The sequence below is a fragment of the Acinonyx jubatus genome, chromosome A2 (genome assembly GCF_027475565.1).
Source record: "Acinonyx jubatus isolate Ajub_Pintada_27869175 chromosome A2, VMU_Ajub_asm_v1.0, whole genome shotgun sequence".
In the NCBI taxonomy this organism is placed as follows: Eukaryota; Metazoa; Chordata; class Mammalia; order Carnivora; family Felidae; genus Acinonyx; species Acinonyx jubatus.
The window spans coordinates 51,549,525-51,576,759 of record NC_069383.1 but is presented as its reverse complement, the minus strand read 5'-3'; the positions used below and the strand labels follow the sequence as shown (position 1 = coordinate 51,576,759).

Below are 27,235 nucleotides of genomic sequence, written 5' to 3'. Positions count from 1 at the left end.
ACAAAGTGACACTTTTATGTATTAGAAATTAAGGGCATTTCTAAATTTGTAAAGATCATGAGCATGTTTGCAAATGTCTCTTGTAAACAATGAGATAATACTTGTATCTCACTATTTCTTAGAATCAGTCCTCAGAAGCAGAATTATTAAAAATGTTAGAGGTAATACATATATGATTTAATTGGGGATTTCATTAACAAAAGAACCTCTGTTTTCTCTATATCTTTAAGGGCATAGAATACTATAATTTAGAAAAGCTGTATGTTAAACAAATTGTTGTAATTTGCATTTCTTTGTTAAGAATTAGGTCTAACATTTTTTTCTTAAAAAAAAAAACCTATAGAGATGTTGACATTAGGGGAGGGTACATCAGGGTGGATGGGACCTCCCTCCGCATTTCTTTGCACTTTGTTGTGAATTTATAAGTATCACAAAGTCAAAAGTTTCAAAAGAACTGTATGTATTTGGGTTTTTTGGTGAATTGGGTCCCTTTCTTCATTTGTTTATTGGGGTCTTAAGTTGCTTATTACTTATTAATTATTTACATATTAAAGACATTATCACCTAGTTAGCATTATCTGTCATTTTCACTGAAAATATTTTTCCTAGTTTATTATTTGTCTCTCATTTTTCCATATACACCATTTCTTTCCTAAAACAAAGGTCAGATCTACTTAATGTGTCTTTTGCAATTTTCCTATTGCTCCCAAATTTAGAAAGTCCTCCCAACTCTAGCCATTTGATAAATATTTACGTCAATGGATTTCAGTTTGAGTTTTTATATTTAACTCCAATTCACTTACAATTCATTTTAGTGTGCACTGTGAAGATTTAAAGTGCTCAGTCAAAAGATCGCCTTTGAGCTGTGCCAAACGAATTTGTTGAATGATCCATCTCCTGCCCATTGCTTTTTTCGTTGCTTTTATCATGTGTTTGTTTCTTTTATGTGAAATGGTGTTTACGTCTGAGATAGTTTTTCAGTCCATTCTCACACCATCCCCAGCATATTTCCACTACTGGCCTGGCACATTTCCTCAATATATAGCAGGTGTAATGTTATTGAGAAAACACTGTGCTTTGGGCTCACCAGATGTGGATTGACATCCCAGCCAGGTCTCTTATTAGCAGTGTGCCCTGGGGGAAGTTATTTAACCTCTCTGGTTTCCTTGTCTCTAAAATGAAACTACCATCACCTACCTCATAGAATTGTGGTTAGGTTTTCGTGAGTTAACGCATTCAAATGAACATGGAATAGAGCAAACAGATAGGCAATTGAAAGAACTAAATTCCCTGCTTCTCCTTCAGATGTATCTTTAAAGTTCTTGCCTACTTAAGTCTCTGAAATGGACTGTAGATTAAATAGAGTATTACCACCCAAAGTCACCTAGCCTTTCATTTGGAACCTAAAATAATATAAGAACTAATAAGCTGAAAGTATTAAATATTCACATTCAAAAAGATAAAATATGAGAACTTACTAGAATGTGGGAGTCATTTCGATGGGAGATGGGTAATCTGAGCAAGTTGAACGGAAGGGAAGGGAAGGGAAGGGAAGTACAGAAAACAGAGGGTCCTAGGTTGACCTCACTGTGGGGACTGCCATTCCTTAACAGATTGCTTGGGGTGTCTGTGAGCTACCTAAGAAAAATAAACAGGAATAGAATTTTTAAGCTCTTGGGGCGGCCACTTCCAGTCACTCTCTGGTTTCCTGAAGACAAGAATGGCTTTTCCATTTCTGGGAAAGTGAGCCTGAGTCACTCAGTGAAAAGCAGGATAAAACACGGAGAACATAAAATTACCGAAAGAGGAAACAGCAAGGACGACATGCCATCAATTCAAGACCTCAGTCTAGTGTGGAAAGTGTGAATTTGGGGGACACTACTGCTCCTCCTCCAGGACAGTTTACAGCATTTAAGCCTTCAGGTACATTCCTTGTAAGATCAGTTTAAAAACATGCATTTAAAAAAAAATTTTTTTTAATGTTTATTTATTTTTGAGACCAAGAGAGACAGAGCATAAACGGGGGAGGGTCAGAGAGAGGGAGACACAGAATCTGAAACAGGCTCCAGGCTCTGAGCTGTCAGCACAGAGCCCGACGCGGGGATCGAACTCACGGACCACGAGATTGTGACCTGAGCCGAAGTCGGCCGCTTAACCGACTGAGCCACCCAGGCGCCCCAAAACATGCATTTTGAAAAGACTGATTCTGGTTTCCTTTCCAAAACACAAATAGCCCCAAGTATGCACACTGAGCATAAGTACATAGAACCATAAATGAAGTGTCAACTTGCTTAAATAAATGTAGTTGGTGGAAATGCTATTTAAAAGGTAAGCACTGGGGCACCTGGGTGGCTCAGTCAGTTAAGCGTCCAACTTCAGCTCAGTCATGATCTCACAGTTCGTGGTTTCCAGCCCCACGTCGGGCTCTGTGTTGACAGCCCAGAGCCTGGAGCCTGCTTCAGATTCTCTGTCTCCCTCTGTCTCTGCTCCTCCCCTGCTCAAGCTCCATCTCTCAAAAATAAGTAAATGTGTAAAAACCATTTTTTTAAATAAAAATAAAAGGTAGGCATTGCCTCCCAATAGACATAGAAACCCCACAGAATGCCAGTGTTTGGTGGCAAAGAACACCCATGATGGCCAGTCGTGGAGACTGAGCCCTGCTTCAGCTACTATGCAGATTCAAAAGAAAGCCCAACTGGTGAGCACATTTCTTTGCCCAGGCCTAAAATGAACGTCACCATAGGTCATGTTCGGGCGCTCAACTTTAAAGACCATTCAGTTCAGGTATGGGTTTAAATGGCTGAGAAGATCTCTTGGTGGGGAGGGAGTATGTAGAGGAATGTCATGGTCCACCACTGACACACATCTCAGAAGCAGCAGCAGGCCTGGGAGCCTCTGAAGAGAGAGGGTAGGTCTCTTGTCAGAGAAGAGGGTCCCCTTGGCGTGTGGCCACGTGACTGCGGATGCCCCGGCCTCGCCCTCGGTGCTGACCAATTTCAACCCCTAGTCTTCTCATTGCCTGTACACATGGCTTCCCACAGAGTAAAGAACTATATGGGGGTTTTGTTTTCTTTGAGGACAGGAAAAGGAGGAAGAGGGATTAAGCTTCAACGTTGGAAACTCCTTTTATAAATTTACAGACAACACTCACGTATACACACACACACGCACACACACCCCTTGTATATTACCTTCCTCCCCTTTTATTTCAAATGTGCTCAGTCCAATAGATTTGTTAATAAAAAATTTAGCAATTCTGAGACAGGCGTATAAATATGATAGCTAAAAGCAGTTTTAGGCCTTATTATCCCTTTTTTACTTATTTTCTGAATAATCCATTTATATTTTTCTGCAGCTTCTCATTTTAAACCTTCAAAGAACATTTTGGATAAACATCCTGTCTTGAGAAAAGACATTTTTAACATACTATTAGTGGACCAAGACACTTCAACTGTAATACAATATTTTCTCCCTCAGAAAATACAGCTGTGCTTTTTGAAAGAAAAAAAAAATCACAGAAGAGGGAGAAGGGAAAGCCACAAAGAAAGGGGAGGGGGTTCTCACAGAGGGAGCAAGGGACTGGCAGGGAATTAAGCTATCGTAGGGCAGAGAAAATTAGGTCTCTTCAGAAGTAGCAGGAGAAAATGTTTGTCTTTCCCCATTCCAGCAAAATCTAGTAAAAGGTGACACCTAGGAGGAAGATGGGGTAAAGAAATACAAAAGGAAGAAGACTTCTTGGGGTGGGGAGGGGAGGAAGCAGTTTAACAATGCAGGAGGCACATATTCCAGAAAGCCTTCAGGGGTTCCCAGACCCTGCAGCAGCTGCCGGAGGTGGGCAGAGATGTGAGCAATGCTCCCGAGAGGGAAACAGGGGCGACGTGACAGAGGATGTCAGGTGAGGGGGTGGCGGTCGTGGAAACATTCCCAGACGAGAAGCCTCACCCACCTCTGCCAGACTGTCACCCGACTTGGCAGCAGCAGGGGAATCGAGGAGCAGAGACTCAGCATGGATTCTGCATAAGCGTTCTTTAAGGTCTGTGTTTTGTGCTAGGGCCTGGAACATGTTAAAAATAGTGGGGCTCTGTTAATAAACGGATGTATCAGAAAAGCACAGCAGTGGGCCCAGTGGGATGGAGCCTTGAGTGGGGCACTTCCTGGATTTTCTCCTTGAATGCTATCCCACAGGATACTGGTTCGGAGATGCGAGGGGGATCAAAGATACTAAACTTTGGAAGTGATGTCCCTTCTCTAGTCAAACTTCTGGGGATGGAAGAAAGGGTTGACGAAGCTTTCCTTTTGGTGGAGAAGGAAGTCACCAACACCTTCAGCTCTTACTGAGGCCAGGGGTTTAGTGGCCCCTCATCCTCCCTAGATCTCTCCCAATGATCCCACGCTTCTGACACTGCTCCCACCCCTTTTGATTGGATGTCTTTAAATGCTATCTAATTTTCACACCAGTTTTACTGGATCTTGGGAAGTGTGCTTAAAAGCAGTATTCTGAGGAAGATTAATTTTATTATTTTCCAATACAGGTGATGATAGTTTTCTTCATTCTTCATGACTAAGACATTTTATTGAAAACAGCAACAATGTACTTTCACTTACCTGGATAAAGGCTAGGAACCAGGGTCCTGGGAATGGGGGGAGGGATGTGAGCACACACAAACCCACCCCTGGGCAGGTCTGATTCCCTGTCCTAACCTCCCAGTGGGAAGCAACTGGCTTGAAGGTAGAGGGAGATGTTTCCAAATGATCTGTCTTTGGAAAGGAACAAATGTGCCTGACTGTGACCCCCAGACACTCCCACAATCAGCTCCTTGGGTGCTTGTACAAAAATCGGTCCTGTCTGTCTGTCTTCCAGGCTCTATTCCAAGAATCTCAGATCCTTTCCCATCCATTAGTGCCCACAGGGTCTACCTGCTGAGACCACAGAAGGATATGGCACTGTCTGGCCTACTGCCTGGGTCTCAAACAGGAGGTTGGTTTTATTTTTTATAACCAGGAATAGAATGGGCTATTTGGAAATACTGAGTAAATGTTCTTAATTCACACAAGTACATGTAACAATCTCTATGGGTAGTCCCTTTTTTCTGATCAACATGTTGCTGGTATCTAACTGTAAGTGGCTAGAATCTATACCAGTGGCTAGAATCTTAGTATGGCCTGAAAAAAAATGTGTTACTTTAGCAGCTTCCCTTTCCTTCATAAGCCACGGGCAGAAGGAGAATACTGACTGCATATACAGCCCAAACATATCCATTCTGATAGCCTTGAGATGGCACTAAAAATTTTATTTTAAAAAAAACAAGTCTTGGGGCACCTGGGTGGCTTAGTTGGTTAAGCATCTCTTGGTCACCAAGCAACTCTTGGTGTTGGCACAGGTCATGATCTCATGGTTTGTAAGTTTGAGCCCTGTGTCAGGCTCCCTGATGACAATGCAGAGCCTGCTTGGAATTCTCTCTCTCAAAATAAATCAATAAACTTAAAAAAAAAAAAAAAGTCTGGAATCTAATCCAGGATCCAAGCCGAAAAGAGGAAAGAAAGGATCATTCTGTTATATCTTTAGTTTCCAAAATCCTGGACATGGGGGAGAATTCCTTATCAAAGGTAACAACTTTGGTCTAGGATACCCCTGCCCACTACCAGACAAGCAGACTAACAAGATGAGGCTAGACCTCCAAGGGAGGAGGGCAGGAGAGAGGAAGACCACAGTGAAAGGAATTCTGGGGAGCCCATTAGAGGAACCTTTTAAATGCACGAAAAGTCAACCTACCGGGAACAGCAAAAAAAGCTTTTTAGCACTAAAAAATAAACTCAAAAGAGAACTCACTTTACTTTTCCCAAACCAGAGTAGCACCCAGTATGGCTGTCCACTACAATCCAAAAGGGGGTGTTTCTATTTCTGACCTTAGAAAACCCAGAGTTCCTCAGGGTGGATGACATTGAGACTCTCTACATAGACTAAGCCCACATTATTTTTTAAATTTCTTTCAAGGGTAATATACTTGGAACTTCCACCGGCTAAATATTCCTCAAGTATGTTTCAAGAATATGTACTACTGCTAATGTATTTCCTATTAACGTCACACCAAAATCATTACTTTACTTTTCTCAGTAACATGATGAATCGAAAAGATGAATGGATATTTTCTAGTTCTCTCAAAGCCTGAATTAGCCTCTAAAAACAAGATCCTAAAGTCCATCTGCCCAACCTGACCCTAAATAAAAAGTTCAGAATTGCTTCATCTAGTAATTTTCACTACAAAAGTGCACACGCTTTCTCTTTACAATAGGAATTCTAAAGGACAGCAAAGATCAGGAGCAAATAAGTATGTAATTTTAAAATTTCTCCAGCTTTTCAATAGATACAGAGTGAGCAACCAGACAACATCCGCTATTCAAAGTAAAATCCTAGGATATCGTGCTTGAATGGAACCCAACTGGAATCAGGGGGAAAAGTAGAGAGAGTGAATAACAGAAGGGCTTAGTGAAAAACATCTGAAGCTTGGCCGTGATTTTCGTTGTTATGAAAACACAATGGTTATCTGACATTCCATACGACTCATCTCTTTGTGCCTGTACAGGAAAAAGAAGCTAAATGTTTTATTTTACCCAAATCAAATAAAATAACTTCCAAATAACTTTGAAACGGTGGTAAACAGGATGAGAGCTGCGTAGCAGAAAACATAAAAGTGAATTCGAAATTGCCCTTCTGCTATCTGTCATTTGCAAAGTCAATCTAAGCATAAGAAATCTTAGGTACATTGGGCACCTGGGTGGCTCAGTCAGTTAAGCCTCTGACTTCGGCTCAGATCATGATCTCACTGTCTGTGGGTTCGAGCCCCGCTTTGGGCTCTGTGCTGACAGCTCAGAGCCTGGAGCCTGCTTCCGATTCTGTGTCTCCCTCTCTCTCTGTCCCTCCCCTGCTCACGCTCTTTCTCTCTCTCTCTCTCTCTCCCTCTCTCTCTCAAAAATAAAGATTTAAAACAATTAAAAAAATAAAAAAGAAATCTTAGGTACAGAAATCTCCAAACTGTCGGATTTTATATCAACAGACAAATGTCTGCGAGAGTCACACAAACACACAACAAAAGCTTTACAGAAACAGAAAAAAATCAAGATAAATAGAAGGAAACCAAACTTAAAGTATCTAATGCTCAATGAAATACTAGCTACTAAGATTTGAGTAGACTCAGTTTTGGTATTCAGAATTAGCAAATCTGATGAAAGGTTAAAATATCATTTGGATAATTTGTTTGGTTTTCTCATGAATTTTCAACACAACCATGGAGTTGGAAAATACAAATAAATAAATAAAATCATGAGCCTGGCCATATGACATGCAACTTACAGATGACAGGGCGTGCTTCAGACCAATGACCTGGGCCGAGGGGGAGGAGGAGACGTCCTGTTCCATCAGCTGCTTGAGTTTTTCTCTCTCCGTTGATATGGTATTAAAAGCTGACCTTAAAGTGAAGTAAACTATAAAGATATAATCATTATAAAAAGGAATAAAGGAAGAGGCTTAATTAAAAACAAGATAAAGAGAGATGTATTTCTTTTTTTTTATTTTTTTTTTTTTACATTTATTTATTTTTGAGAGACAGAGAAAGACAGAGCACAAGTCGTGGAGGGGCAGAGATAGAAGGAGACACAGAATCCGAAGCAGGCTCCAGGCTCTGAGCTGTCAGCACAGAGCCCAATGCAGGGCTCGAACTCACAAACAGTGAGATCATGACCTGAGCCAAAGCTGGACACTTAACCGACTGAGTCACCCAGGCGCCCCAAGAGATGTATTTCTTACAAAAGAACTTAGAAAAGTAACAGCCCTGAATAATGAACTGAATTATGCAGCAAATGCACACTAATTGACTTTTAAGAAACACATCTGAAAGAAACAACATCAAGTGGGAACTCTAACTTAAACTATAGACTCTGGGTGCTAATGATGTTTCACTGTAGGTTCACCTGTTGTAGCAAATGGACCATGCTGGTGGAATGTTGACAGTGGAGGAGGTTGTGTGTGTGGGGCGGGGGGGGGGGGGGGGGGTGGTATATGGGAACTTTGTACTTTCTACTCAATTTTGCTATGAATCTAAAACTGCTCTCAAAAATAAAGTCTATTAAAAAATTTAAAATCATACACATTTGTCAATTCCAACCCCCCTAATCCACTATAAAATCCCAAGAATTTATGACTTATCGAGCTATTTTGAAACTTGAAAGGACACTTCTAGATTCTCAATTATCAACATTTAGTTTTGTTTCTATCCCCCAAAACTGCAAATATTTGAAAATAAAGCTCATTGCTTGTTGGGAGAAATGGTGACAATCCAGCCAAGAAAGTAGACAGCACCTTAACCAGGTGACCAAAATTAATCCCCCGTGAGGCTCAGCTGGACTCCAGGTGTAATATCTTGAAAAAGATATACCTTCGTTTTTGTTGTACAGCAACCAGGAACACCTTATTTTTAAAAATTGACCTGATTCTCCAAAAGTATCAATTTCACCAAAAAAAAAAAAAAAAAAAAGGTTGAGGAACTGTTCCCAGTTGCAAGACACTGAAGAGACATGACAATTAATGCAGTACATGATCATGGACCAGATCCTGTACTGAAGGGGAAAAGTACCATTAAAGGGCATTATCGGGACCACGGACAGCATCTGGACATGGAAAATAGAATAGACGAAAGTATTGTTTCAACATAAAATTTCATAACTAAACTGTGGTTAAGTAACAGACTATCCCTATCCTTAGGAAATATACACTACAGTATAAAGGCATACAGAAAGATACCATGTAGGATTCCCACTCTCACACGGTTCAGAAAAATAAACACATGCACGCATGTGTACATATGGTGTGTGTGTGTGTGTGTGTGTGTGTGTGTGTGTGTGTAAAGAGAGAGATAAAATATATGTGGCAAAATATTAACAAATGATAAATTTGGGTAAAGGATACACGGGACTTCTTTGTATTCTTCTTGTAACTTGTCTGTAAATTTGAAATTGTTTTAGGGTGTTACCTACCCTCTTTCTTATCAGTCTTCCAACTGCTTGACCCAGAATCCTCCAGCTCTAAGCCTGGCATCCAGCCACTCTGTTCACTTTAGTGAGAGCTTAGCACCTCTAGGAGCTCAGAGGCCTGAACTAAAGTTTTTAAAAAACGCTAACACATATGACAAAAAATTCGTCAAATTTTGACCACATTGAGTTATCTCCTAGGGATGGGGAACCACCATCTAAATTACTGATCATGGATACCCTATTTGGATATTATCTTTCCAGTCTCCTTTACTATATTTTGTTTTAGAAAGGTAACCAAGGAAGAGACAGAGACATACTTCTTCTCAGATGGCCTGGCATACTATTGAATTCCACAGGGTTGCATTTTTAGAGGCACTGTCATTCAAGAGTGGCCTATTTAGTATCACAGAAACTAAATACGTATTATTGACTTACTTCCTCATTTCACAGCCACAAGGACAACTGCACCTCCCTATAGGTTGTTGCTGAACTTGTCTGAGGCTGTGGTGTTCAGGGATGGATTTAGACCATCTTCATAAAGTCATGGTACAAATAAGCAATTTGTTTAAACACACACACAGTTTCCTGGGTTATTAGTACAATTCATGTCTTCTCTTTTGTCAACAGAAGACAGGGTAAAAAGGTACTAAAGGCCAATAGGCATCAAGTTTTCTAACAATGTCTGCGAAACACACTCAGCTCTGATTTAGCCAATTTCATTGAGCAAAATAATGGGCAGTACAACCAAGTAAGCAACAGTGTGGGCTCTGAACCAGCCCTGGATTCTTCCCAGCTCTATCACTTATTCACTGCATGACTCTGGACAAATATATGCCATTCCTGAACCCCAGTTTCCTCATTTGTGAATAAGGGTCATAACAGTGTTTACTTTGTAAGATGATTACAGGGATTAAATAAGGTAATGCAGCAAAAGCAAATGACCCAATGGATAGCATAGAATAAATAATTAATGTTGCTGCAATAATAATAGTGATGGCGATAAAAGCAACATGGAGGCGAGCAGTGGTGACTGCATTCTCTTGAAATATGGGCAGCAGTTTTAAGGGAGTCCTTGGGTCTCTTGCTGGGACAACACTGGTAAATAACTGCACACAGGGTGCAGGGTCTATGAACTGTTCGGCGGTTCTACAAACTATGTTCGGCAGAAGAACCTTCTCAGCTGGGGGGCAACAAACCCCACAAGTAACTCAGCATTTTACGTCCTAGTAGATAGACAAGCCCCCCAACACACACGCTCCAGAAGACACCCATGCCCATCTGAGAGGGCCCCAGGGGAATACCTCTTCACTATCATGGTTTCATTGTTGTGTTTTGGTCTTTTTTTAAGATTGATTGATTGATAGAAAGCAGGGGCAGAGAAGGAGAGAAAGAGAATCTGAAGCAGGCTCCACACAGCACAGTGCAGAGCCTGACACAGGGCTCGAAATCATGAACCACGAGACATGACCTGAGCTGAAACCAAGAGTTGGGTACTTAACCAAGGGAACCACCCAGGTGCCCCTGTTTTTTTGTCTTTGGCCCAAGTTTCCTTAATTTATTATGACAACTCAGTTGTTCTCTTTAAATTAGGGTATAATTAACATTAACATTATATTAGTTTTGGTGTATACCATGATTCGGTATCTGTATCCACTGCAAAATGATCACCACAATAAGTCCAGTTAACATCTGTCACTTCACATAGTTACAGAGGAAACATTTTTCCCCCCACGTCACGTGTAGTGCTTTAAATGAAGTAAATGTGGCACTCAGCTGGCTGGCACTTTAGCAGATCAATTCCTCTGGCTTTCAGATGGCCTGCCGTAAAGCAAGGCTTTCAACCTGATGAGAACATTCCATTTAAAGTTGGCAGAATATACACCACTTGGCTCAAAATGGATAGCTGATAAGACTGCAGTGGGCATAAAATAAGCAGAAAGAAACTCAGATAGTCACTATATTGGGTTTTAAGGTGTGAAGGGCTTTCTAAACCACCTGACAAAGGAGCTTGGAAGACCAGACCACCATGCACTGAATTTCTTAAATGACTGCTTAGGCCCACTCAGAACTCATTCACAGCATAAGGATCCAGCATACACAGAGGGACTGCTAGAGGCTGATCACGGGAGACGATATGTATATTAATCATTAAAGACACATGATCCCAGAAGTGAGGAATATTGTCTGTGACAGAATGTTTTCTTACTAATTTCTAACATGATGCTAGAGAAAAATAAAAAAACTTACAAAGAGAGAAAATCCAAATACATATATCACATTTATGGATATCTGACAACGAGCAAAACCACACAGAAGGTCTTCAATGCTCAGAGCCACAGAGAACCCCAAAGATCACTAAGGCCACCTGCCATATAGGATGACCAACTCCTCTCCGTCTCCAAACTTTCTTGTCAGTGGTTTTGGGCCATGTTTGCCAGGGCATTTGCTGTCTCCTACAGCAGTCTGTTCTGCTCCTAGACTCTGATGTGGGGAAGGAAGCCCTCCTGTTCCCAAGTCGAAATTTTCTCAGGGCCTCCTCATTGGCAAACCGAACTACCTCTTCATTCAAGTGGTGTTCAAATATCAAAAGGCAATTCTGACATCTCTATTTACATGTCTTCCCCAGACTGTCTTTAGCCATTCCTCAGACCGCCTCACTGTACTAAGAGTGGGACGCAGGTTGAGTTTTGACAGAATGGAACGCCATAAGCCTCAGACTACTGACTCTTGGTGACCACTACCTTTCCCATTTCTACAGGCTTCCACGGTATTCTTTTATTGAGTTACACGGTGAGAGTACGGTTAGCACGTTTGGATGGTGAAAGGTGGTACTTAAGGACAGCTGTCATCTTAATTTACCTGAACGCTATTGTTTAATGTGTTCCTTCTCCAGGAGTTTCTCAGCATCACAAAAAAATAGGTCTTGGGGAAGACAGGAATACCATAGACACCACTTCTATGGAGGCAGTGTGGTCCAAAGGAAAGACATTTTGTAATAAGGCAAATGTGAACTGAAATCCTACCCCTACCTATTTGTTGCCATTTAGATTTTGGACAAATCCTTGGTTTTCACATCTGTACATGTTTCTAATACCCACATCTCAAGAGTGCTTTAAGGAATCAGTGAGAAAATATGCTATCATATAGCACCCAACCCAATTTTTCATTCCCTTTTTAATGAAAGCACACGTACGAATTTTCTTTAAAATGATAACACATCTAAAAGATCAGACTTGATCTTCTGAAATCTGCTTCCTCTAATTTTCAAACCTCATAGGATATCCATGGTTCAAACCTCACAGGCTATCTAACTGATATTCTATCCAAATGGTCCTTTCATTTAGATACAGTAGGTAATTTGACTGAATGGTCCTACTTACTTTCTGATAATTTACATAAATACAATTGCTCAGCAGATTTTTATGCTGAATCCTAAATTATGTTTGATAAATTATCTGGCTTTTCTTTAAGTTCTGTATATCTTCTGACTTATAATCTGTGACATGCTTGGCTTTTTATCCAATGCTTCTATAAACTCAAAACAGTTCAGAAGATGATCCTTCAACAGTTAAAAACTCAGCACAGCAAAAGAATCAGGAACAAAAGGATACTAAATAATAAAATACAGTTTAATTTTGTTCTACTTTTAACCTTTTCATTTGTAAATGAGGATTTCCCCCACTGAAAATGCCCTCGGGAAGTATCATTAAACCTACCTGCAGAAGTATCATTAAACCTAACCTTTTTCATCCACAGTAGAACAGAAATGGCCACTTCCAGGGGCGCCTGGGTGGCTTGGTCGGTTAAGCGGCCGACTTCGGCTCAGGTCATGATCTCACGGTCCGTGAGTTCGAGCCCCACGTCGGGCTCTGTGCTGACAGCTCAGACCCTGGAGCCTGTTTCCGATTCTGTGTTTCCCTCTCTCTCTGCCCCTCCCCTGTTCATGCTCTGTCTCTCTCTGTCTCAAAGATAAATAAACGTTAAAAAAAAAAAAAAAAAAGAAATGGCCACTTCCATACCCTGGACCCTGTTCTTATCCTATCCCTTGCTTTCCCACCCTAAAACTGTTCACCATATTCAGTCATTCCTGTTTTGGCTACTAATAGAACCCTGTCTCATAAAACCTTCTTGTACCAATAAGCGACAACATGAATTCTTTCTATTCAGGACAAAATAACCAATCAGAGAAAAGAGTTACAGAATCTGAGACCCAAAAGTCAGTAGAACTGCTGTAGGACATTTAATGGATGAGGCAACCAAGGCCCAGAGACATTAACTGGTGAGATCAAAATTCCACAGCTGATCATAACAGACTGGCCTAGAATGAATGCCTGTCTTCTGACTCAGACAATACAGAGGATTAGCTCCAAAAAGGTTTATTATTTACCATGTTTCCTGCATTATGTTTCTCAAGAACTTTAGTTCCTGAGTGCCAATAGCTACTAGGAAGTGGGGAAAAAATCACTGACTTAAACAAAACTAACAGCCCTCTTTGCTGCAGGACTTCTCAGCGCCTTTAATATTTACTATTCTTGTGTAAATTCACAGGGGACCATAGTCAGCAGTGTTTTCCCAACATTTTTAATCATGGAATTCTTTTGTTTTTAAAAGCATTTTATGGGTAAAGTGTTCCACGAAATATATTTGGAGAGATGTAAAAGTTAATATATGCAATGTAAATTCCTTAAGGACTTTTAAGTTTTAGTACTTTTTGTTCTCTATTTGCTTACATGTGTGTCAATTATGCATGCAAAGCCAGACACATGAACCAATGAAAACTATTTCAACGATACGCCGTTAAAAGTCAAATTTAGTTTATAATATACAAGAAGGACTTTTTCAACGATGATGGGTATACATTAGCTGTCTACCCTTTGATCTAATCTTCTACAAAACAGGCTTCAGATGCATTTAACAAATTAAAGGAAAAGTAGGTTACAGAGACTATGTTACAACATCCGTGGAATTCTTACGTTTAGTTTACTTGCTCCGAATCACAATCAATAGATTAGTCATACAGTCAAGAAACTGCAATAAAAACCATCAGTGACAAAATCAGGCTCACACAAGGCAGACAAGGCAGACAGGTCAAGATGCTGTGAGCTTGAATGCATGGAAGTGAGAAAGCACGCAAGGTCACAGGACTGAGGACAAACCTGAGAAGTATCTCTATTCCACGAGGCCTCTGAGTCCCAGCCTGTGTAAAAGGGACTCCCAGAGATCTTTTCAGTGTGTGCAAGTGTACTTTAGAACCACAGCAATGAAACACAGCTTGTTAGGCTCTCTGTGAAATTCAAGTCTGTAAGCCCATGGGGCAAAGGCTGTTGTTCAATAAACACACCTGGTCTTTTCTCAGAGCACAAACCTTGACCTAGTCTAGGTATGGGGCAGCCCTGCAGCCAGCTGTTTTGAACAAAGCCTGAAAGACAAAACAGCTGGCTGGAGCCCAGTGTAGACTTTCTGCAAGGTCGAGCCCTCTGCAGGAGGAAAGGATCAGCGGATTGACTCAATACGGCAACCTCTCTCTGTTCTGCTGAGGAAGCAGCTTCTTCAACGTATAAAATTCAGGATATCGCTTCTCTGAGGAGGCATTATCTTCTCAGTAAAAAGACGGTTTGGGTTGTTAAAAAGTAGTGCTCTTTTGCAGGAATTCCCTCTCACAAAGCCTAAAATGCAATGCCGTAATTGCACTCGACCCTTTAATACTAGAGAACATGCAAAAGCCTGTGTGAAGAGCTTTGAAGGGGTCGGGGGAAGCAAGTCTTCCCATTTCACAGGTCGTACAACGGTATTGCAAACAGTGACAGAGTTCTAATGGCAACTAGAACAAGGGTTTGAGGTGGGAATTTTTAAAGGACATGAAGTGGTTTCCTCATAGCCACATGCTTCATGTTTGTGGGGTAAGGGAAAAAAAGCTGAAAGAATCAATAAGGTCATGGGAGAAAAACATGGGGCTGGGAGAAGAAGGCAGCAGATCTCGTACCTTCTTTTCTCTCACTTCAAACACTGTCCCCCCGCCCCCATTTAAAACTTTTAAACCCATTTTCTCCTTTAAAAAATAACACACCGGGGCACCTGGCTGGCTCAGTTTATTAAGCAGTCTGGCTGTTGATTCCGGCTCAGAGCATGATCTCACGGTTCTTGAGACTGAGCCGCGTGTCGGGCTCTGTGCTGACAGGATGGAGTCTGCTTGGGATTTTCTCCCTCTGGCCCTCTCCAGCTCTCGCACACACGCTCTCTCTCTCAAAATAAATAAATAAACTTAAAAAAAAAAGGCAGTAAGAACATAATAAGTACTTACAACTCTAGCCTCCATCACTAAAATGCTGGTGTAGATCCTTCCAGACTTTTTAGTATGCCTATATATGCCAGATTTATAAAGTTGGGGTTTTTTTCTAAAAAATAGAATCATACCTATATCGTTTTGAGACCTGTATTTTTACACAATGGTATGTTGTGAACTTCTTCCTGTGTCTATAAAAGTAGCCCTGGTCACCCCATCCCTCAGGGTGGTGAGACACAGGTAAGGAGCATAGACTGTGGGCCAGGGAGGATAGGATACAAGTCTCAGGTTGCCCACTTTCTACCGCTATCTTACACAGGAAGCTCTTCAGCTTCTTGAAGGTTCAGCTTTCTTACCTGTGCAACAAAAACTACAATAACATCTGCTCCATAGGTTGCTTCTAGAATGAAATGAAACAGTGTATGGAAAGTGCTTAACAAATACCTGATATAATAGCTATGTGCTCAATATGAGGTCGCTATTTTTATTATTGTGGCTGTTGAGTCTTCTACTGTGTAATTATATTACATTAAAAAATGCAATTTCCCTATTGTTTGGCATTTAGGTTATTTCTAATTAAAAAAAAACTTTCTATTCTGAAATCATCATAGATTTATAGGAAGTGGCAAAAGTAGTATAGGGAAGTCTGGGGTACCCTGTATCCAGTTCCCACAGGGGTAACATCTTACATAACGATGCTACAATATCCAACCCAGGAGAACTGACATCTTATTCAGCCATCACCAGTTTCACATGCTCTTATGTGTGTGAAATATAGATCAAGGCAATTTTATCACATGCATGGGTTCATGGAACCACCACCACAATTAGGATCAGAACTTTGCATTACCACCAAGATCCCTCCTGATACCCCTTCATAATCACACCCATACTTTTCCCCTTTCCCCCTCCCTCTCCCTAAGCCCTGGCAACCACTAATCTCTTCTCCAGCAACACCATTTTATCCCTTCAAAAGTATTAATAGGTGGAATACACTATGTCACCATTTGAACCTGGCTACTTTCACTCATCATAATGTCCTTGAGATCCATCCAAGGAACTATGCATATCAGTATCTGTTCATTTGTATTGTTGAGCTGTATCCCACTGTGTGGACATCCCATAGTTTGTTTAATCATGTGCCTGTTGAAGGACATTTGGGTTGTTCCAATCTTTGGCTAATAGCTAATACAAATAAACCCGCTCGGAACATTTGTGTGTAGGGTTTTGTGTAGACTTAAGTTTACATTTCTCTGGGATAAATGCCCAGGAATGTGAATGTTGAGTTATATGGTAAGTGCATGTTTAGTTTTATATAAAGCTGCCAAACCATTGTCCAGAGTGGCTGCCCCATCTCTCATTGCCGCCAGCAACATATGAGAGATCTAGTTTCTCCGTGTTCTCACCAGCATTTGGTACTGTCTTGTTTTGGAGCTATAATCGGGGTATGGTAATCTCATCCTGGCTTTAATTTGCATTTCCCTAATGGCTAATGATGTTGAACATCTATTTCTAATTTTTTATATAAGCAGTGCTACAATGGGTATCTCTATTTGGGTGAATTTTAAATTAATTCCTATGAATGAATTCTTCAAAGTGGAATTGCTGGATAGATTTTTTTTTTTTAACTTGAAACATAATGTCATACTGCTCTCTGGAAGAGTACCAATTGATAGCCCCCATCAGCAGCATGTGAACCACTCAGCTTTTAAAGAATACCTAACACTCTCACTATTTCCCCTAAGGGCTTAAAAAGAAACTTCTTGTCAATACATTCCCTAGTACCCGAGAAATAAAGTAAAAATTAGATTGCCCCAAATCCTAACAGAGCAGAAAATGAACCAACCAAGATTCCCTCTCCAAGGACAACCCACATCCAGACATGCATCTAACATTTTCATCAAACACATTAGGAAGAAAGAAAACTCATTTACCTTTATGAGCAATATGACACAGTTCTTCTTGCATTTTAGAAAACTCTGATGAGGTTTCAGAGCCATCAGAATAATTTTTCTCTTCTCCAAAATCTAATGTTGACAAATTAGGGTTGGAGGAATGTAGTCTTACTGGGCCAGGAAAAGGTTTAGGGACCTAAAGTGACACCAAAGGGAGACATTTCTTTTCAGATGCAAATGGCTTAGAATATTTCTAAGATTAGAAAGTAGTGCAAGAAGAACATTTTCTAGGTACATCTTTCTGTTGAGATAACTTAAAAATAAATGAAAACCCAGGAAAGCACTTTCTCCAGCAACTTGCTCTGGCTTCTTGCAAAAGAAAAATGGGTGAGAAATCACATGTTCTTTTGGAGATGATAGAAGCATTAAAGCTCTAGGTTGAAATGACAGCTAAAGCTGCCAGGCTCTTTCCCGTTGATACTCAATTCCTTCCTCCTGGCAATAATCACCCAGTATCTATGTTGTTAACAGTGCATAGGTTTAAAAATGTTTCTTTAATTTGCATCTGGTGCTTCTACAAAAGCAACTTCTCACATGCTTGTACACAACCACTCTTTGCTTCAAAAGTTCTTAATCTCCACCCCTAAGGTGCTTTGAACAAAGAGTGTATAAGAGTATAGCAGATCGCTTATCCATTACGCTCCTGATTTATTTGACCCTAACAATGTCCCAATTTAATATGCAATGGCTGAGCTGCAAATCTTGGCCTCTGGCTTGGCTGTGCACTGGGAAAGTAGGTGGCCAGTGTAACACAGTGAAACTCTGATGGGGGTTTGGGAGGTTGGAGACAAGAGACAAGAGAGAGTCTGCACAATGTCCCATTTCCAGAGAACTCAGTCAGTGGGCTCAAAGGGATAAGTTGTCCATGCACTGGCAGGAGAACAGGCGGGTCAGAGCACACACACAAGGAGGGAAGAGGGCAGGCAGGCCAAGCATATATAAAGGGGAAACCAAAGTCCTAGAAATGGCTGCAGCCCCTCCAACCTCATACCATTTTCCCCTTACCCAATTCTACTACATGCTTATCCTAGTATCCAGAAAAATCTAAGTGATTAAATTTCCCTCTGCCCAGGGTATTTATGAGAACAACTATAGAAAATCCACTTGTCTATTCTATTTGTGTCCAAGCAGCCCCCAGCATGCGGCACGGAGAGCAGGGAAGCGATGGTTACCTGCAGTGTTCCTTTAGCATCTTTGCCAATAGCTCTGGACCGCCACCTCCTGTGTGATCTTTTTTCCTTTTTAGGACTTTCAAAAGCTCCACCCTTTGTTTCAAAACAGGAAAGAGAGCACAGAAAGTAAGGGAAAACTGCAAGCAAAGTGCCCACCTCCATCCCCTTGAATTTGGCTGAAGCAACCGGCCAGATAATGTCCTACTGTTAGTACGAGGCTGGGGAGGAGAGAGGAAAGCAGGAAAACACCAGAATGCACACAGAAGAGGGATCTGGCTGACCTGGATGGCGTTGATAGCTGGCGCCGAATAGGTCCGATGCAGGACGTCCATACTTTGTAGGAGCTGGCTCATTTCCACCAGGTAGGCATGACAGTGTGCCAGGTCTGGGGGACAGGAGCAAAAGGAAGCTTCATAGCTCTTATCTTGGCATCCAGGTTTCGCTATGCTAGTGCCAACTACTTTCTGTACTCATCTATACTATTTGATTTTCATCTGTACGGGAAAGAAATTTTATTTCCTTTTTTACAGAAGAGGCAGTATACTGCCACGGTTAAGCGCACAGATTTGGAGCACCAGGCTGCCTCGGTTTGAACACTTCATGAACTGTGAATCTTGGGTGAATTCCATAACTTCTCTGTGCCTCAGTTCCCTCATCTGGGAAAGGGAGATAATTATATACCTGCTTTCATATGTTGAATGGTTGACATATGCAGCATGCTTGTAGAGTGCTGGCATACTGTGAACACTAAATAAATCAGCTATCATCATTATTACCATTATTTCAAGTATTACATCATCTGCTTATAAGGACTCCAGACAGGCTAAATGAATAAAACAAAATGAAGGTTATATTGGTCTCTAAGGAAAACTGTGGATCAGGGACCCATATGAGACTTTGATGATCCTCTGCAGGTTGACCTCAGAGGAACTAACCTAAGTTCTCATACCAATTCCTCCGTCACTAACTCCAAAGATAGTCCTTAATTTGCCGCTCACTGGATGATGCCTTAAGAGAGTGGCTTTCAAACTTTGGCATCACCAGAATCAACTGGAGAACTTGTTAAACCACAGATCATTAAGATCCGCCCCCCCTCCCCCCACTCCGGTTTCTGATTTGGTCTATCTGGGTTGAGCCTGAGAATCTGCATTTCAAATAAGTCTGCAGGCCAGGCCAATGCTGCCAGCCTAGAGGGCACTTCAAGGACTACCTGTGCCAAAATGTCAGTCCGTGAAGTTCTTGACTATGAGGGCCAAACCTATATGGCTCCAGGTGTGACAATATCTGCATTCAACAGGAGAAAATGCAATTTTCAAGGCCACCACCTGGTATAGTGGCTCTCAATCATGGCTCTGCTTTAAAATCAACTGGGGAAATTTTTTAAGTTATCTATGTGCAAGTTCCATCTCAGATAATTAATTCAGAGTGTCCCCAATCCCACTGGTGACTTGTTTTGGGTTTTTTTAGTTCCCTGGGTGGTTCTGAGCTAATTAGGGATGAGACCACTGAGCTTCCTTATGGAAGAGTTCTTAATCCTGACTCTTTATCAGAGTCATTTGGGAAACTTTAAAAAATCAGTCATACCAAGACCCCAGTCCAGGCCAATTTAAAGACACTCTTGTGAACAGTGGGTACTCTTGCATTTTAAAAGCTTTCTTGGGGCACCTGGGTGGCTCAGTTAAGCGTCTGACTCTTAGTTTTGGCTCAGGTCATGATCTCATGGATCATGAGTTCAAGCTCCGCATCAGGCTCTGTGCTGACCGTGTGGAGCCTGCTTGGGGTTCTCCCTCTCTCCCTCTCTCCCTCTCTCTCTGTCCTCCCCACTGCCATCTCCCCCAGTCTCTCTCAAAATAAATAAATGAACTTAAAAAAAAAGCTCTCTTGGTGATTCTAGAGTACAACCAGGGTAGAGAACTCCTATTTTGTGGGGATCTCCATTTGGTTCACCCACTCACCTTTAAAAGTGACTCCCAATCTTAGATGTGCACCCCTGTCGTTTTTGGCACTTAAAAGAAATAGCACCCTTGAAGACTGTGATCTAGTAGGTCCAAATGGAAATCAGACCTGAGTGCTTAAAGAATATGAAAAGCAACCTGTGTGCACACACACCTAGGCACGGATGTCAAGTTCAAATGTAGACCACTGATAGGGAGACTCATCCAAAGTGTAAATACTAACTGAGTCCAATATACAAGCCACGACTGCAAGAAGCAGAGTTTTCAAGTCACTTTACCTTTTGAGCACTTTTCCATGTCCTCTGAAGACTGTAACCATAATGGAACACGGGTCTCACCACCACAAGAAAATGATAAATTGCTTCCAGTTTGAATTGAATTCTGCTTTGATATACTGCTACGCTGTTGCACAGATGACAAAAGCACATTATAAATGAAAACAGAGCCCAGTGAGAACACTTTAGGGTAAAGGACAACAAAGTAAGCTAGTCGCTAATGGAAGCCATCTGCCTGTAATGGGGAAGAAGCTTCCACAAAGCACTCCACTAGAGACTTTAAGCTCTGGCTGTCACCTCAGCCTGGCCAAACCATGCTCTCGTGCCTTGGACCTGTGGTCCTTAATTTCTTCTTCTGTCAAATGATAATCATGACAAAATAATAGCATAAATGTTGGGAAATTTTGTAATCCTGTACTGCTATAAACATACTTACTGCATTTTACAAGCAGATAAGAAAATCAAAGTCAAAATGGTCAAGGGAAATCTGGAAGAATCAGGACTATTAAATCCCTCCTTATGTGCTATTCTTCAGTTACTGTCCCAGAGATAACGGATACTCCTCGGACCCTGAGTCTGACCAACTGGACAAACAGATTTCTCCCCACAAGCTGTTCTTCCTTTAGTCAGAGCCCCCCATTTGGGACACCCCCACACAAAGCCACTCCCTTCCTTTAAATTACCTTCCTACTTGAAATGGAGTCTAAGACACCAGACGCAGAGTCTGTGACCGTGGATCCTTGGAAATAGTGATTAACGTCATGTGGAAACATGGCGATTTCATTCTGACGATACATTCTGTGGTGGCGGAGTTTAGATACCCACTCATCAAAGACTTCTTCTGACTTTACCTAAATGACATTAAATTGAAAGAGGGAAACAAGAGCGTCACTCACTCAAAGAAGCAATTATTCATCAAATTGAGACACCCTCTGTTTTCATGTTGGCACATGTAGAAATGTAGAAATATCAGTTTGTTGATTTAGTTTATATTTACATGATTTATAGGAGCAAGTTTGAGAAGGAAATGGAGAATAAAAATGATCAAAACCTTCACTTAGGCTTTCAATGAAAGGGCCCAATTGTTATGCTATTATTACGAAAGCAAAACATTACTACTTATATTAAACGAATCAACTAGAATTCATATTTATCTGTCTCTTAAAGCATTTCCAAGTTCACATGTCCCCACTCCTCGTATTCTTACTGAAGACACTAGCACTTTTATAATTCAGACTTTTCAAATCAATCTTCTCTGAACTGGAGCAAATTTGTAGATTCCTCCTAAAATATTTAACTTGTTAACCTTCTCTGACAAAGAATACATTGCTCAGGAATGCGAAGGTTATTTTGAAACACATTTCTTCTGTCCTTGGAAATAGAAAAAAAAATCTGGAAAAGTATTATTGGTGATTTCTGAGATTTTTCAAACACACCTACACAAACATTTAGCCATTTTCTCCATAAATGAGTATCTATCAAAGTTTACTTCCCACGAAGAATAATGTTTATAACTAGCAACTTTTATTATAAAGTATTTCATAAAAGCACTAACCAGAATGTAACAAGCACCTATACAGTAGATATTTCTTAGTAGTTAATGCTTTGTGTGTATAAGGGTATATTAATATTTTCAAAATGAAAAATGATAAATATCTATATATTAGAACAGAGACTCATGAAGTGGCAACTTAAAAATCACCCCAAAGGATGCATGGTAGGTTAACTTCCAAAAAGAAAAATCCAGGTCAATCTGTTAAAATCGTCACTAATGCTACTGCTGAGAGCAAGGATGTGGAAATAAATGTCAGCAGCCATCACTCATTTAGGAAATGGTACGTCGGCTCTTAGGTTTATTGTGTTGATTAGAAGTACATACAAGACTTAAAACCCCTCCAGGTGCTTATTGAATAGATCATTTATAAGAAAAAGCAAAACAGACTTAGATCTTTTTGTCTCCCCCTAAATTATGTTCTCAAAATGTATTTCATTTCCCAGATGTGGTTACAGCAGGAATTTTACAGGAATCTTCTGTCATCCTTTGCACTGATCTGCTCTTAGAGGCCCTTAAAAAATCGGCACCCAAAGTATTCATCTTGACTCATTTTTTATTGGTTAAATGAGGCAGAATAAAAGTACTTTATTAAATAACTGTTCAGGGTTCTGTTCCAAACTCACAAGTAGTTATAGGACCGTAGGGAGACACCCACTTAACCTCTCAGCCGCCCAGACTCTTCATCTATAAAAATAACAAAATGGGACTGGACGGCCACCATTTAAAAACTGCCAGACTCGGGGCACCTGGGTGGCTCGGTCGGTTGAGCGTCTGACTTCGGCTCAGGTCATGATCTCGCGGTCCGTGGGTTCGAGCCCCGTGTCGGGCTCTGTGCTGACTGCTCAGAGCCTGGAGCCTGTTTCAGATTCTGTGTCTCCCTCTCTCTCTGCCCCTCCCCTGTTCATGCTCTGTCTCTCTCTGTCTCAAAAATAAATAAACGTTAAAAAAAAAACTTAAAAAAAAAAAAACAACTGCCAGACTCTGAGGCTATTAAGGAAGACCCTCAGATGACCACACATATCCACACTAACACTCACAGCTGATGGTCAAACAAATGAACAAGAAATATGAACAGAACTTAAAGTGAATCAACACAGAGAAATATTAAACTGTATTTATCATGATATCAGTATTCAATGTTATTTTAAGGCACTCTGGTTCTTTAAAAATTAGGAATTAATCATTACTTTTATTCTGTTAACTAGAATAAGTGGATGAACAAGAACCTCTTAATTCCTGACCATGTCATAACAGTAGTAAGAGTCACTGGAAGTGCGTGGAGAAACTGAAACTATTCTAGAAAAGAATGATCTTTGGAACAGGGGGTGAGTGGGATATTCTTTCTTAATTTTTTTTTTCAGTCATTCTCAACCAAGGAACATTTGGCAATGGGAGACTTTTTCTGGCTGTTATAATTGAATGGGGCTTGTTACCAATATCTAGTGGGTAGAGGCCAAGGATGCCCCTCAACATCCTATAATACACAGGACAGGCCCCACAGCAAAACCTTCTCCAGCCCATGATGTCAGTAGTGTCAAGGGTGAGAAACCCTCCTTTACACAAGTAACTAGGGGCTAAGGCTAGGAAACAGTATAGATTTGACCATCCTGTGCAGTCAATCAAGCACCTGTCTTATGCATATGTTGGCATAAGCACCACATATATGCTATGGGAAGAGTATGGGGCATCTTAAGACGTGGAACTCATCATCTCATGCTTTCATTTTTCCATCCCCCAGCTCTAATTCCCAATATTCCAAGTAATTTGCACAAGTAACAAAAGAGTCTTAATATCTTCTCAATTAATTCCTAACATTCGGGTACCACCTAATAATTATACACAAAAACTAAACCTATTGAGCTTACTGAAGGCTGGGCATTATGCCAAGTTTCCTACATGCAGCCTTTTCCACATGGGCACTATAGTAATTCCCATTCTGGGGAAGGGTGGTGAGGAAACGGAGACTTTCAGGGATTATAAAATGTGCCAAAGGCCAACAGCTAGTAAGTAGCCAGGTCCAGATCTGGTTCAGAAGCTCTTACATCATGCTTAGAACCATCTATACCAGCTGTAGGGGACAGGGCAGAAGATGGTAGTTAAACAGCTTTCAGAAGTCCTACTTGGAAGCCCATACTCAAGGAGAAAAGTTCCTGACATCCGCTGTAGAATGAGAATTTTAATTAGCTGAAGTGGTAACACTAAATATTCAATATGGTGTTTCAGGGAACATACGTTAACCTTTGGTAAATGGTTCTTCACTAAAGTAGGTACAATCTGGGGGAAGGAGGGGTTATTTGGAAACATGAAGATTTTTTTTATTATTGATTGTTGTCACAATCATGGTATGTATGTGGGGGGGATACCTAGGGGATAGGGGACAAAGATGCTAAACCTTTGGCAGTGTGAGAGACAGTCCTGCACAATGAAGAACCGTCCCATTTAAGATCAATAGCATCTGTTAAAAATACTCTCACAGTGAAGATCTTCTACACATTGGTTGGATCATTTGAAATATTCAAAAGCCATCACCAACAGTACTATAACTGACATCCCTTTGCAACACAAAGAAACTGTGCAGTAGGAGGTAGCATCTGGGAAGCAATCTCACCTTCAGATGGTAGATGTGCTCTTCGGTATCCAGATCTATGCATTTTGATGACTTCTTCACAGACATCACTGAGAGCCCAACGTCAATGCAGCCATGAAGCTTCTCTCTCTCTATCTGCCGAGACGCGGAGAGGGCCACTTGAGGTTTGTGGTGTTAAAAACAGTAGTAACATCCCTGATGTTCCTTTCCTCTAGCCTCACTTTCAACATCCACTAATATAAGTATAATAACTATGACTTATCAAGCATCTGGTGTGAACCAGTACTGAATTAAGTGCTGCACATGCATGATCCGTTTTAGTCTCTGAGGGGTTTGGTAACAAGTGGCTTGCACAGCCAGTGAGTGAGAAAGCGAGAAAGTAAGTGACTGACTCCCACAGCAATGGATTCACCAGTTAGCTGTACTGCCTTCCACAGAATTAGTTTCTAGTATCTAAATTCATTTGGAAGTGATTTAAAAAGAGGAGTAAAGGCAGAATGCTAAGACAGGCCACTGTGGGTGAGGCATTTTCTACAAATTTTCTACAAGCAACCCTACAAGACAAGAACTCGAGGAGTTAAGGGAAGTGAGAAAGAAGAGAGAAGTGCTGGGTGAGAGAAGGACCCGCACAAGGGGCAGGACCAACAGTCATTCCAGCCCTCCGGGGCTATCTGCCTAGTGTTAACACAACAGGGAAATTCACATCACCTTCATCAAGGGCCTTCTCCACCAAACCCCCTTGGTCACTGTAAAAGTGGGAGTGATACTTGTTGTATGTTTTGCTCCGGTTATCTCAGGGGGAAAACATGTTTTCCCACCCAGACAACCCCTCAGCCCAAACCTAAGACCAGAAAAGACCCCTGGATGTGCAGTTAGGTGTGGAGAGGAGACCTTCACCCTTCACTTGGTGGGCAAACTGAGCCCACCCAAAACCCAGGGCCGGGACACTGTGGAGCACACACCTCTGGTCCATGTGAAAGAACTATTCCTCCCTATGGTTTCCAGTTCAGAAAAAGGCCATCCCCAAATGTGTATGATTTCATCCACTGGGTGACAACAATTAGCCCTGCAGAGGACTTTTATAACATATTTGATTAATAAGAAGACTTACATCGGTTTGGCTCTTGGCATATTTCAAGATTCCTTTGTCCAGATAGAAAAATCTCTGTGGGGAAGAAAGTAAAATTCACTAAGATGTTCCATTTAATGATCCATCCTTCCCTGGGTCCCAATTTTCAACTTCAAATTAAAGGCAAGTGCCTGAGAATCGACTAAGTACAACCTAAGTACTGATGAGGGCAATGTGGGAGCAAATAAAGGTAATGTCAAGGCCAATATCTTACCTTGTGCCAGCCTTTCAAGGGCCATTTCCTCTTTTTCAGCAAGAATCCTTTCTGCATGGGCGGCTCCTGGGTGTAACTCATCTCTCCTCTCAGCCCTTCCACCACCTCCCAGCTGTCCTGTTCCAATAAAACGGCTGGTGTTTAAATGGCTACCTTTAAAAATAATAACCATGTTCAGAAGCACTGTGTCCTAGTGGGAAATCCATCCAAGACGGTGAGCTTGGCTGGGTTTGTTGGGAAGAATAAGTTAAAATTTAATTTTCATACAGGTCCTAGACTTCATGGATTTAATACTGTAATTTAATGGCATCAAATTTGATTTTTTTTTCAAAAAAAAAAAAAAAAAAAAAAAAACATTGCCTAAAAGGGAATGTTTCTCTCTCTTTTGGTGCTTGAACACAGTTAATGGTAAAGCTTTTACTCTAAATTCTATTTTGGTTACCTTTGACATCATCACACATTTACTGTTTACTCACCACGAGACTTCAGTCTGAATTTTAACCAAAAGCTACATAAGTCAGGTGGGAATATGAGGAAACTGGCTTAAGAACTGGCTGAAAAGTATGAGATGGAATGCAAGTTGGTAAACACAACAATTTGGTTGAAATGATGATTCAGTTGCAAGCTAATCTCTTCAAATTCCAGATATTTAAATATTGGAAATTGTAAAGCATCAAAAAGGTGTTTATGAAACAAGCATTTTTACCCTTTGTTCCCAGAAATGTCCTCCACACCCTTCTTTTGTTTCAAAAACTTTTGGGGGGAGGGCAATTTTTGCTCTACTGAGCTGTTTGTAATTTTGAAGAGATACAAACAGTTATTACAACCAATCTTCTGTTGTTGGCTATCTAGGTTGTGTCAACTAATTGACTGAAAAAGGATTTAAAAGGGAAACACTAAAGAAAAACACTTAAGATTCTGAAAATCTATTTTTAAATGCTTAAAAATGCACAAACTATTGCAAAACTACCAAGATAGACCAAAATTGACAATACTTTAGAGGCTGAGATAATGGATTTTTATTTTACTAATGGATTAGCATACATGAAATGTACAGATATTAAGAGTACAGCCTGATGACCT

At 40.9% G+C, this 27,235-nt stretch overlaps 1 protein-coding gene across 6 annotated transcripts in view; it reads right to left on the bottom strand.

The window, feature by feature from the left end:
• The window catches only part of OSBPL3 (oxysterol binding protein like 3), a 171,872-nt gene that overhangs the window by 38,268 nt on the left and 106,369 nt on the right, over positions 1–27,235 (bottom strand). For 3 of the 6 annotated variants that reach the window (XM_015081003.3, XM_015081004.3, XM_027075138.2), the window contains 10 exons: positions 26,153–26,269; positions 25,921–25,974; positions 24,831–24,944; positions 21,351–21,518; positions 20,671–20,794; positions 18,719–18,822; positions 18,438–18,530; positions 17,245–17,401; positions 7,352–7,482; positions 3,947–4,054 (listed from right to left, as the gene is read on the bottom strand). In XM_015081003.3, coding sequence (XP_014936489.1) covers positions 3,947–4,054; positions 7,352–7,482; positions 17,245–17,401; positions 18,438–18,530; positions 18,719–18,822; positions 20,671–20,794; positions 21,351–21,518; positions 24,831–24,944; positions 25,921–25,974; positions 26,153–26,269 — 1,170 coding nt within the window. The remainder of the gene's footprint in view (positions 1–3,946; positions 4,055–7,351; positions 7,483–17,244; positions 17,402–18,437; positions 18,531–18,718; positions 18,823–20,670; positions 20,795–21,350; positions 21,519–24,830; positions 24,945–25,920; positions 25,975–26,152; positions 26,270–27,235) is intronic. The other 3 variants (XM_015081007.3, XM_015081006.3, XM_015081008.3) reach the window with 3 other exon arrangements.